At 42.7% G+C, this 12,871-nt stretch overlaps 1 protein-coding gene and 1 long non-coding RNA gene across 2 annotated transcripts in view; one reads left to right on the forward strand and one right to left on the reverse strand.

Annotated features, from left to right (window-relative positions):
• The window catches only part of LOC310635062, a 792,702-nt gene that overhangs the window by 651,383 nt on the left and 128,448 nt on the right, over positions 1–12,871 (reverse strand). The window lies entirely within an intron of this gene.
• STXBP4 (syntaxin binding protein 4) overlaps positions 1–12,871 on the forward strand; it is a gene marked incomplete at its 5' end in the record, with an annotated part of 116,127 nt that overhangs the window by 101,564 nt on the left and 1,692 nt on the right. Inside the window, one exon of the mRNA XM_083353623.1 lies at positions 8,348–8,404. Within this exon, the coding sequence (XP_083209749.1) occupies positions 8,348–8,404 (57 nt within the window). The remainder of the gene's footprint in view (positions 1–8,347; positions 8,405–12,871) is intronic.

A 12,871-nucleotide genomic window follows, 5' to 3' on the forward strand; every position in this document is an offset into this window, starting at 1 on the left:
AAGGAGGGTCTCTGGGCCAGGGCCAAGTCAGTGGGGACCGTTCCCTCACTGTTTCCAGGATGGCTTCGCGGGTCACATGAAACCACTTTGCGGGCCGCATTCGGCCCCCGGGCCTTGTGTTTGACATGTCTGGATTAGAACATACAGTGCACTTTTATATTGTAGAGGAGCCAGAAGACTGAGGCCATTTGGCACATATTTTCCTGACAGTTAGAACAATTAATCAGTGGAACATCCTGCCTCCAGAAGCTGTGAATGCTCCAACACTGGAAGTTTTTAAGAAGAGACTGGACAGCCATTTGTCTGAAATGGTATAGGGCAGGGGTAGGCAACCTTGGCTCTTTTATGACTCATGGACTTCAACTCCCAGAATTCTGGGAGTTGAAGTCCATGAGTCATAAAAGAGCCGAGGTTGCCTACCCCTGGTATAGGGTTTCCTGCCTGAGCAGGAGGTTGGACTAGAAGACCTCCAAGGTCCCTTCCAACTTTGTTGTTGTTGTTGTTGTTGTTATTTAGCTTGGAACTGCTCCTAATATTGCCTTTCTGCTATTATTTGCTACACTCATAGCTTGTATATATTTGGCTGTTCCTGGGATACGGATAGAAGTAGTTTGTTCCTCTTTTATCAGAACTGTCCACTGCTAAATAAAAGAGGCTTTAAATCTCCTAGTACACATTAAACAATAAGCAGGACTTCCAATCAGATGACCAGAAGAGAGGAGTTGGCACTTCGCTGGATGTTTTGGGATTGTTTTGCATGGTCGCTTCTACATACCTGAGAACATTTTTTAGTTTGGAGGTTTATTTACAATAACTATTTGAGAGAGAGAGAAGGGGGGGGGCAGATTAAAAACCAAAAGGAAAACCAAATGAGTGGGATGGTCCTCCGTAAACAAATTGGCACTCAGCAGATATTCTGTCTTCAGGGACTTCTCCTTCACGTATAGTAGAATATTCTCCTGGGAGGACTTCTGTCCAATAGCAGGAGAAACACTATTTTTAAGCTAGAACATTTTAGACTGGCTTCTGCCTGCCTCAGCAAAGAGTTAATGACAAGATGAAAGTGCCTTTGTGAGAACAGGTCCTCAACAAACTGTTAATTGGTGTCCTTGCACTGTGGCAAAGAGATGTATGGAAGAATCCATAGACAGGCATGAGTCAGCTGTCACCTCTCAAGGCCAATCAGTTACCCAGACTACAACCCAAAATTGCTGCAGTGTTAAAAAAGAAAAAAAAAAGATTTCCTTTCCTTAGAAAAGAAGGTTCTCAAAAATATTTTTAATCAGATGGTCCCATTCAGGCTTTAGTTTAGCATATATATACATTATATAAAGAAAAATTAGTGGAAGAAGTAAATTTCAGTCTGTTCTTTCAGTCTTTGGTATTTGAAATAGCTGCAGTTATGAGGGCCTTAAAATTATTTCCTGCTGTTCTGTTTCCAGTGAACAAAATTAGGAACATGTCTTGGTTGTCATGGTAATTATAATTCCCCATATCATTCTAACTTTTAATCTACTGTGCCTGAATCCTTCAGTTTATAGCTTGGGGCTATTCTCTCAACTGCATTTCAACTGATGGTGATGGGTTAAATTAGATTCCATTGTTGTAGGGAAAGATACTAGTAAATGCAAGGGTATTATTAACTCAGCAGATATCTTGAATCCATGTTTTAATAACAATGAATGCAATAAATGCTTTATAAAAATGGCATTTGACTATTTTTAAACTGGAATAGTAAAGTCAACTCTTCTTCAGGTTTGAAATTGACTCATGCTGACCACACAAGGACAGCCATATTATTTTCTTGGCAGTGTTGTTAAGAAACTTTCTGGAATGTTCTTTCAGTTTCCCAAACAAACCTACCCTTCTGGAATATGCCGGTGATCTCTTATTACAGGTTGGCTTATGTTTGTATTGGAAAAGAACATGCTTCTGTCTATTAATATAGAAATTAATCTGTTCTAAAATGAAGGTATACAGCATAATTTATTAGGTGTTTTATTAAATATGTCATAAGAGCTAATTACGTAATCTGAGATGTCAAACTTTTGTATCGATTACCCAATCTGTTAATGTTCTTCTAGAACTTTAATCTGCATTATTTGCTAAGAGTGGCATATAAAATAATATTTGATCCTATAGTCAATTTTAAAAGGAAAAGCTCATAAAAAGTCAAATCTTTTTCAATCCAATTTTCCCTTACAATGCCTGTGGGTAGTTGTGTGTATAATTATGGGACCAAGAACAGCATATGCATAATTACGAGAAGCACATACTGAATGACAATTGGTTTCTAATATTCTTATTAGCCTGAAAAGTGGAAGACTTAGGTTAATTCGAAAACGTAGATCAAGTACAGTCATACCTCCGCACTCAACTGCTTCAAAACTCTTCAAATTCAGTATTTTAACATTCTGAAGCAGAAATCGTGTCCTGGCACTGGTCTTTCTCCCAATAATTGACACGCAAGGAAAAAACTTGCTGACATCAGCTGCTTCGTGACTTGCTATTTCTTCCAGTTGAAACGGTCACATGGAAAGTCATGTGGTTTTCTCAGTACCCATCGGTTTTGGTATTTGTTGCATCTTCTGGAACATACTACCAATGAGTACCAATGTTCCATTGTACATTTTCTTCCTATTCCTCCTCTTCATTCCCAAGGACATCCAAAATAAGGACTGTATTGCTTAAACTGAATGATGGTAAATGGTTTTAAAGTTGATTGCTTACATCTAATATAATGCAGCTAAAGCTTAAATGAAAGTTTATGCATTCTGTGGTGATTATGCTCAATTCATATCCTGCGTTTTGCAGCTTTTTAATTAATATTAAAGCACATTTCTGCAAAAATAAGTGATTGAAGTGTAAACCAAAGAGAAATATTGTAAGGTATTTAATATGGCGTGAAGCTTCTCTTTGCAAAGTTTGGATTCATTCCTGTTATTAGAACATATTACACAAAAGGAGGAAAGATACAGAATTATGTGTCCAATTGATGTAAAATATAAAAATTGGCTTTTTCTTGGTAAAAACTTAATTTTTATAAACCAAGTATGCATAATAGTGAATGGTCTTTCCATATAATCTCACAAACCATGCAGTGGAGAAAATAATACTGTAACTTTATGTACTGTATCACAGGCAGATTTTTTTGTCCCCCATCAATCAGCAACGCTTACAAAGTCCCTACTATTCTTTCATAGATACTATTGCTCACATCTGTGTACATTTTTAAAAATTTGCTTTTTCAAAAAAAAGAAAGCATCTTTGATTTATATGGGCTCTCACCGTTGGCAGTCCAGGAATGATATTTTGGAACTAACAAACATTCCTAGAAACCACAGTTCAAATTACAATTTGTATAAACAAAATATTTGAGGACTTTCTTTGGAGAAAAATAGGTGTTGTGTCTCTTATCTAATCTCTGCAATGTGTGAAGAGCCTGTTCCTCTTCATATATAATGAAACCAGGATGGACAGGTGTGCCAAAATATTGGCACTCCTTTACTTTTTCACAGAGAGTTTCAATTTGTCATGAAAGAGGTTGAAACTTACGCAAGTAAATGGCATCTACCTTCTAGAATCCATAGTTATGTAGCAGACTCATTGCTTACGATAAAAGATTGGATTTCAGAGATAGAAGAGTTAGCAATTTCTTTTTGAAAAATTGTATATTTGGTCAATCAGAAAATATTACATTATTTCTTGGGTATTTTGAATAGGCTTGATTAAAATTAAAAGCTTTTACTTTTTAAATATGTACAATATCAGGTGACCTTGGGATATAGTTGTAATTATAGTGTCTTTTGTACAGCGTTTTCTAAAGGTTTTCTTTATTTGCTGTACAGTAAATTATTTTTATTTTATATTATGTTATGCATGTTTGTCTGAAAATGGATCAGTAAAAATTGACAAAGTTGAAAGGTTGAAATAGCATGCCTGGAATTCCTGTGGTGTTTGTCATGATCTGGGCTACCTCAAAGGGGGTATAATTACAGCAACTTGAAAGCCTGTCTACGTTTCAATTTATCCCCTCTTGCGCTAAAAAAATTGAGGAGTTATTCTCAGTTTCTTAGGCTTCAATTCAGGACTATCCAGTTGTTTCTTCAAATCCATCATTAATGGTTCTTTTGTACCAAGGTCATCTCTGGATTCCTTTACAAATACATTGCAAAGGGGCAAAAGCGGAGAGGGAAAGACTAGACAATGGAGTACCGTATTTTCTGGTGTATAAGACAACTTTTTAACCCATGAAAATCATCTCAAAAGTTGGGGGGTCGTCTTATACGCCCAGTCATCTTATACGCCGGAAAATAGTACATAAATCAATCGAGCGCCCCCGTTCTTGCAAAGCAACTTCAAGCCAGTCCAGTCCCCCCTCCAACGTGACTCTCCCTTCCCACCCCCAAGAGCCTCTCAGCCCCTTCCCCTCCCCCTTGCAAACGCCAGACCCCGGGAGCTCTTGCGTCTATTCCAAAGGGTGGGTGGAAGGAAAAGCCCCTTTCGGCTCCGGCTTGGCTGCAAGTCAGCGAGCCTGGGAAGGCACGCCCTCCCCTCTCACTGTGGAGGAAGCAGGGCAGGCTGGCGTCTGGCAGGAGCCGGCAGGGCAGTCCTGCGCACGCACGCGTTCCCCGGCTCCTAAGGAGTCCTCGGGGAGCCATGGCAGGCGCCTCACGCTCTTCCCTCTTGAAGCAGCATCGGCGGAGCTGTCGGGCGGGAGCCGGCAGGGCAGTCCTGCACACGCACGCACTCCCCAGCTGCTAAGGAGCGCTCCTTAGCAGCCGGGGAGTGCGCGCATGTGCAGGACTGCCTTGCTGGCTCCCGCCCGACGCCGGACGGCTCCGCCGATGCTGCCTCAAGAGGGAAGAGCGTGAGGCACCTGCCATGGCTCCCCGAGGACTCCTTAGGAGCTGGGGAGCACGCGTGTGCGCAGGACTGCCCTGCCGGCTCCCGCCAGACGCCAGTCTGCCCTGCTTCCTCCACAGTGAGAGGGGAGGGCGTGCCTTCCCGGGCTCGCTGATTTTCCGGCGTATAAGACGAAAAATCTTGAAAATCATCTCAAAAGTTGGGGGGTCGTCTTATACGCCCAGTCGTCTTATACGCCGGAAAATACGGTAATGCAGTGAAAAGTTACATGGGAGACAATTTACAAGCATGATGGCACATGTCACAATAGAGAAATAAGATCTGAAAGTTGTTGGAGCCCATAATAGACCTATTGTGATGGCAAAGTAGACATCTGGGCTTCTTCCCATTGTCTGTCAGAAATGCATTTCTGGATTCTGTGTCAAGCAGTGCAGAATTTGCACAAAAGAATTAATGGCCACAAGTCTGACATAAGGACTCAACAAGTATAAAGTAATAATGTAGCGTTTTAACTTCCCAGGACATCCTAATAGAAATCTCAGAGAAGCAATTTTGGAACAAAGAAACTTTGCCGAACAACTGAGCACAAGAGGTTTTAGGTAATTTCAGAGAGTCTAAACAATGGATTTAACACATTACAATTTTTAATTGATAAAATACTCTTAACGGGTGCCACCAGATTTTTTTCATGATTTTTGATTATGATAAAAACCTGCTGGGCCTAAATTAAGAGGTATACCACTCCTGAGGTATAATAATGATTTAGTTCCCAGCTGTGTTTTTCAAAACATCTGCTTGGAGAGCTTGACTGGCAGATTGAGTATTCTTACTAAGGAAAGAATGGGCATAACAACATGAAAACTGACTACAGCAATTTAATACAAAGGAAAGATTAGTGCAATAGTGGCTTTTCTGCAATTTCCTACACAGTCAGAAATAAATTGATTCAGCTTCCAGACAGATGATTTATTTTATTTTTATTTTTATTTTTTTTATTTTAATTCCATTTATATCCCGCCCTTCTCCAAAGACTCAGGGCGGCTTACAAGCTTAGCAGTAGCCTTCGTTCTATGTATATGCCTGCTTGTTAGGGCTTTCACACACACACCCCAAGCGGCATTATTACAAAGTCAGCTTAATTGCCCCCAACAATCTGGGTCCTCATTTTACCTACCTCGGAAGGATGGAAGGCTGAGTCAACCTTGAGCCTGGTGGGACTCGAACCTGCACTAATTGCAGGCAGCTGGTGTTACTTAAGGAGGCATCAGCCCACTGCTCCACCAAGGCTCTAGATAATGATGTCTAGAAAACAGATCTGAAGCTGGTGCAAAAAAAAGTGGAATTTTCAGGAATTCAGGAAGGATACTTCAAAAATCCTTGTTTTTTTCCCCCCTCATCCATCTAGTTAAGCCACCGGCAATCTAAGCAAAACTCCAAAATGCCAATTTACATCAACTAAATTCTGAAATTTCCTTGCTTATCTAGTCACATTCAGAATATATTTTTGCCACTTTTTACCAATACTTTATCAATCTGCTTTCTACATCCTTAGTTTCCTTATCTCTTTTTTGAAATCTGGCTCCATGTTCTGGGCATCTGTCAACGCTGCTAACATCGAATGTTATTGCTTGACAAGAGATGAAGAAGTAGCCATTTCATATGTTAAACTTGTGTATTGCTTTAAGAGATTGGGGGGGGGGGAGAGGAGGATTGTTCCTCAAGGCCATCTGAAGTAAAAGAAGATAAGAGCTTGGCGGGTTTTCTAAGGGAAGGGAAACTGATTCTTTAAATTAATAGGAGAATTTGATTAATGACAAAATTACAAAGGTGGGGAATTGTGTTTTAATATATTGTGCAAGGGAACAGAGATTTCAGATTCCAGCTTCCTTCGAGCAAGCATTTGCCGGTGTATTAGGCTAATAAGGGACTTTTAAGGTAAACAATGCCTCTGGAAAAGCCCATACGTCGGAAGCTTGACAGCATTGTTTGAATCTGCTTGTCTCCTGCTATATGTCTATTTAATTTTTTTATTTATCCTTTATTTCCTTTATTTCTCTGTAATAGACCAGATTTTGAAGCAAAGATAGGTAAGATCCGAGCAAGACAAATCCTGCTGATATTTTTTTCATATCCAATAATTATTTAAGAATCAAGAAAAGCTACTCTGCATGACTTGTTGGGTCATTGAAATTTCCTTAGCTATATAGAAATAGACAACTATGGATTAGCAAAAAAGCAGTGGAAGTGGAAGCAACTTGTTACTTCCTATTGGCTTTTCCACTGAGTTTCTTTATGGAAAGCTGGAAGAGAGCGTCAGAAACCTTTCTTCCTTCCACCCTTTTTTCTCACTGTTCTTCCCGCTCATCCTTCCTCCATCCCTCCTTCCTATCCTTTCTTCCTCTCTTCCACCCTTTCTTCCTCATTTCCTCTCTTCCTGCCTTCTTCCTACCTCCCATCGATGCTTCATCCCTCTGTTTCGATGCTTTACCCCCCGTAGATAGGGCTCGCAACTTGGGAGTCCTCCTAGATTCACGGCTCACTCTGGAAGACCACATAGTGGCTGTGACTAGGGGGGCCTTCGCCCAGGTTCGCCTGGTACACCAGTTGCGGCCCTATCTAGACCGGGATGACTTATGTACCTCTCGTCTAGACTACTGCAATGCTCTCTACATGGGGCTGCCCTTGAGGACCACTCGGAGGCTCCAACTGGTACAGAATGCAGCCGCGAGAGTTGTGTTGGGAGTCTCCCGATACTCCAATGTTACACCTCTGCTCCGTGAGCTGCATTGGTTGCCAGTTGTCTTCCGGGTGAGATTCAAGGTACTGGTAATGGTGTTTAAGGCCCTACATGGCATGGGTCCGGAGTACCTTAGGGAACACCTGCTGCCGGCATCAACTTCCCTCCACCCTGTGCGTTCCCACAGAGAGGGCCTCCTCAGGGTGCCACCGATCAGAGAATGTCGGCTGGTGACCTCCAGGGGGAGAGCATTCTCGGTGGACGCCCCGGAGCTATGGAATCGGTTACCGGTTGAGCTCCGGATGGCGCCCAACCTTCGCTCCTTCCGTCGCGATCTAAAGACATTCTTATTTGAACAAGCCGGCCTGGCCTGATGGGGGATGGGGGGAGGTTATTGTTATTTCAATATTTGTATTTACTGTTTTTAGTTGGGCATATATTTAATCCCTTTTAACTTTTGTATCTGTATTTTTTATGCTTGCCCTGTTCACCGCCCTGAGTCCTTCGGGAGAAGGGCGGTATATAAATAAAATTATTATTATTATTGTTTCACCCTTCTTTGCCTCCTTTCTTTCCTCCCTACCTTCTCCCCTCCCTCTCTCCCTCCTCCTTCCATTTCTTCCTCATTGCTCCTCCCTCTTCCTCATTCACTTTCTTCCTTCCCTGTCATTAACTATCTTCCCCTCCTTCCTTTCCTTTCTTCCCTAGAACTCCTTCCTGATTCCCCATTTTGCTTGGGGGAAGCTTGCAGGAAGACAGTGAGTGGGGAAGCCAGCAGGAAGTTGCAAGGCCAGCAGGCAGATAAGTGACTGCTTCTGGATGGGGGAGGGATCAAGGTTTTGCAGGTAGCAATGGTAGACGGAAGTGAAGGAGCAGTGCCTTGTGGGCTGGGAAGGGTGTGTGCACTAGAGATGGCAAGTGATTTGGGGAGGGAGCCTAGGTGGATGGCATAGGTTGGAAAGGGTTCCCCAGGATGCACAAGAAGCGCTGTGTGGATTGGGAAGGGTGCATGAGGTGCGGGGCATGTTAACAAGGGTTTGTGGAGGTTACAGAGTAAGAGGTACCATGCAGGTCAACTAGGGTGTTGGCACAGGTTAAGAAGAATAGGGGTAGGATGTGCCATGCCAGTCACGAATGGCACATGGGGGGGGGGTGCATGGGCTGTCGAAGTGATCTAGTGAAGAGAAGAGGTTGAGGAAAACCTGTGGAGAAAGAATTAAGGTGAACTTCAGAAAAAGGATTTACCACCCCCCCTCCTCAAGATTTGGCTCCATTTACAGATGCAGGCTTTAGAGTAGACTGGATATCTGATGAAACACAGGATAAAGGAAACAATGTTCAGTGCCTTAAGAAGTAACCATCTTTATTCTTGCAGAGCTTTTGTGGATTGCTTCCACTTTGTAAGAGGGCTTTTAATAAGTGTCTTCACTAATGGAAGGCTGAAAAGAGCAAGGAGGATAAGAATATGCAATATTTTATGAAAGGATGAGAGGCATAGAGGCAGCATTAGCCATAAAGAAAGTGACCATAGTGTCCTTGTCAATTCTATGCAATAAAAATCAAGACCAGCAATGTCCTGTTTACAGCTGTGAGAAAGGAAAATGTTTACATGCACAGTTACAGGAACGGAAAGGAGAGAAAATGGAAGGTTTACTTAACATTAAGCAATTTTTTTAAAAAAAACAACGAAGTTTTATTTTATTCTTATGCCTCCCCATCTATCAAATATGCCTCTGGCTATCTAACAAAATTTAGAAACAGCACAAAACGGTACAAAGCAAGGACAAGCATGCTATGCCAACCAAGGAAATTAGGAACCAACCCATCTGGACTGAACTATCCTCTTAACCGCGAGGCCTGGGAAAATAGTCAGTTCTTAAGAGCTTTCCAAAAAGCCAACTTAACCCTAACAGTGCCCTATTTAGTGCCATAACCGAAAAGGCACTAAATAGAAATATATCTGTCCTAACTCAGTCTTCTTTCTTTGATGTGATGGAAACTGACCTCTGATAAAAAGATAATTTATTATTATTATTATTTATTTATTAATTTAATTTATATACCGCCCTTCTCCCTAGGGACTCAGGGCGGTGAACAGGGCAATACATAAGAAACTAGATACAAAAATTAAGATTATTAAAACATAATTAAACAATGCCCATAAAATTAATACAAATTTAAGATTAAAATTCATTAATTAAAAATCCCACCCCGTCCCATCAGGCCAGGCCAGCTTGTTTAAAGAGATGGGTTTTAAGATCGCGCCGGAAGGAGCGGAGATCGGGCGCCATCCGGAGCTCAACCGGAAGTTGGTTCCATAAATCCGGTGCACCCACAGAGAACGCCCTCCCCCTGGGGGCCACCAGTCGGCATTCTTTGACCGGTGGCACCCTGAGGAGGCCCTCTCTGTGGGAGCGTACTGGGCGGAGGGAAGTTGACGCCGGCTGCAGGTGCTCCCCAAGGTATTCCGGACCCATGCCATGAAGGGCTTTGTAGGTCATAACCAACACCTTGAACCTCACCCGGAAGACAACTGATAGCCAATGCAGCTCGCGGAGCAAAGGTGTAACATGGGAGTATCGGGAAACTCCCCGTACAACTCTCGCGGCTGCATTCTGTACCAGTTGGAGCCTCCGAGTGGTCTTCAAGGGTAGCCCCATGTAGAGAGTGTTGCAGTAATCAAGACGAGAGGTCACGAGCGCATGAGTGACCGTACGTAAGGCATCCCGGTCTAGATAGGGCCACAACTGGCGCACCAGGCGAACCTGGGCGAAGGCCCCCCTAGTCACAGCTACAATATGGTCTTCTAAGGAGAGTTGTGAATCTAGGAGGACTCCCAAGTTGCGAGCCCTATCTACAGGAGGTAATGACTCACCCCCCATAGTGAGGGGTGGGATATCCTGAATATCCCGAGATGCCGGTACGCACAGCCACTCAGTCTTGTCAGGGTTGAGTCGAAGCCTGTTCCTCCCCATCCAGACCCGGACCGCCTCCAGGCACCGGGACATCACGTCGAGGGCATCACTGGGGTGGTTTGGGGTCGAAATGAAAAGTTGGGTATCATCGGCATACTGATGATACCCAACTCCAAAACCACGAATGATCTCACCCAGCGGTTTCATGTAGATGTTGAACAGGAGAGGCGAGAGGATCGACCCCTGAGGGACTCCACAAACGAGAGGCCTCGCGGTCGACCTCTGCCCCCCTGCCAACACCGACTGTGAGCGTCCCAGGAGACAGGAGGAGAACCACTGAAGAACCGTGCCTCCCACTCCCAATCCCCTGAGACGCCGCAGCAGGATACCATGGTCGATGGTATCGAAAGCCGCTGAGAGGTCTAATAGGACTAGGACAGAGGAATATCCCTTGTCCCGAGCCCTCCAGAGATCATTCACCAGTGCAACCAATGCCGTCTCCGTGCTGTACCCGGGCCTGAAGCCCGATTGGTACGGGTCTAGATAATCCGCTTCATCCAGGACCAGAGGGAGCTGATGCGCCACCACACTCTCAACAACCTTCGCAAGAAAGCGAAGGTTGGAGACCGGATGAAAGTTATTCAAAACAGCCGGGTCCAAGGCAGGCTTCTTGAGGAGAGGTCTTACCACCGCCTCTTTCAAGGCGGCGGGAAAACTACCCTCACTCAGAGAGGCAGATATAACCGCCTGGAACCAGCTTCGTGTCCCCTCCCGGGCTGCATAAACCAGCCAGGAAGGGCACGGGTCCAATAAACATGTGGTGGAGCTCAGCTTCCCCATGATCCTGTCCACTTCCTCCGGAGTTACAGGATCGAACTCCTCCCAGGTGACATTGACAAGACCGCTCGTGTCCTGCAGGGAACTTGATACTGGTGACAAATAGTTGTTTTTTTCCTTTCCATCTCTCTTAAAATCGGCATGTATCTTTTCTATAATATTGCTTGGGAACTTTTTAAGTAGGTTTTGCTACAAGCTCTGCCTAGAATTTGAGAAATTTTACTTGTAGAAGAGATCACCCAAAGATCCTACATAAGATGTCTTCTGAAAAGTCAGATATGCACTTTGGCTTCTTTAGTACTCATTTTGCCACATTTCCACAATGAAAGAGTTTCTTTTTACACTTCTTTGACCTTGCAAATACCAGCCCCCTCCCCAGCACAGGCTACCTTTTCCCCAAAGTAGCAAAATCAAACTCGAATTAACCTGTGCGATAATGGTCACTGAAGCCTAAATATATCTGGAAAGCCACTGTTGAATGTACAAAATGTTAATAATTAAGCAAGTGATTACACTGTACTGCTGACTAAAGGACACTAGGAGAAACCAAATAGTTCTAATTATACTGAACTAAAACTATCTGAATTAAATTCTGCTTTAGCAAAAACAAACTAAATAGATGTTGAAGAAAACAGAATTTTCTTTGACCTCATTCTGCAATTACCTTTGCAGTTTTGAAGTATTGTTGTGTAATTTTTCTCTTTGTTGGATTTTTTTTTGTATTTATCACATTATTGACTTTTTTTCTTTGCCAGATTTGGCTCCATTTGTAGGTAGCCCTCAATTGGAACTGATCTTAAATCAAGGCATCCATGTGACTGGGCCCATTTTTACAATATTTTTTGCGGCAGTCATTGAACCCATTCTTCTGAATGGTTGTCTTTTGCCTGGAAAAAAGAGGTCACATGACTGTGACACTGCAGCCAGCCATAAATCTGTGCCAGTTGTCAAGTGCCCAAAGTGCAGTCACATAACTGCGGGAAGCACATTTTACAACAGCTGGAAGTACTTCATAGGCTTTATAAATGGTTTCTTGAGTGATAGATGGTAAATGGATGTAGATCTGGTTATATTTAAAACAAATATTGTGCATTGTAGACATGAACATATGCATAATGTATGTAAACAATGCCATGTTGACCTCTGAGAATGCTAACGATTTACACATAGATTATGTGATGCAACAAGATGTACAGATCTGAAAATTTAGGTGTCAAAGATTAAGGTAAATTGTTTGTTTGATTGAGAAGAAAAATGGAGTGAACCATTTCAATTTATAAGCAGGCAGATTTTCTGTACTCTTTTCTGAAGAAATGGAAAAAAATTAAGATGTGCAAATGTTGGTAATGTGCTAGGCATGAACATTTAAACAAGTGAAAATATAAAAGAACATGTTTCCACTATTGTATTGATGTGAGAGTTGACACATGGGGAAAAATATGGAAGCTGGATGCAGTAGAAATGGAATAATTAATTAAGCAATTTGTTAAAAACAAGAAGAATTAGCGTCAGGAAT

Source organism: Vipera ursinii (assembly GCF_947247035.1).
Source record: "Vipera ursinii genome assembly, chromosome: 2".
Taxonomy (NCBI): Eukaryota; Metazoa; Chordata; class Lepidosauria; order Squamata; family Viperidae; genus Vipera; species Vipera ursinii.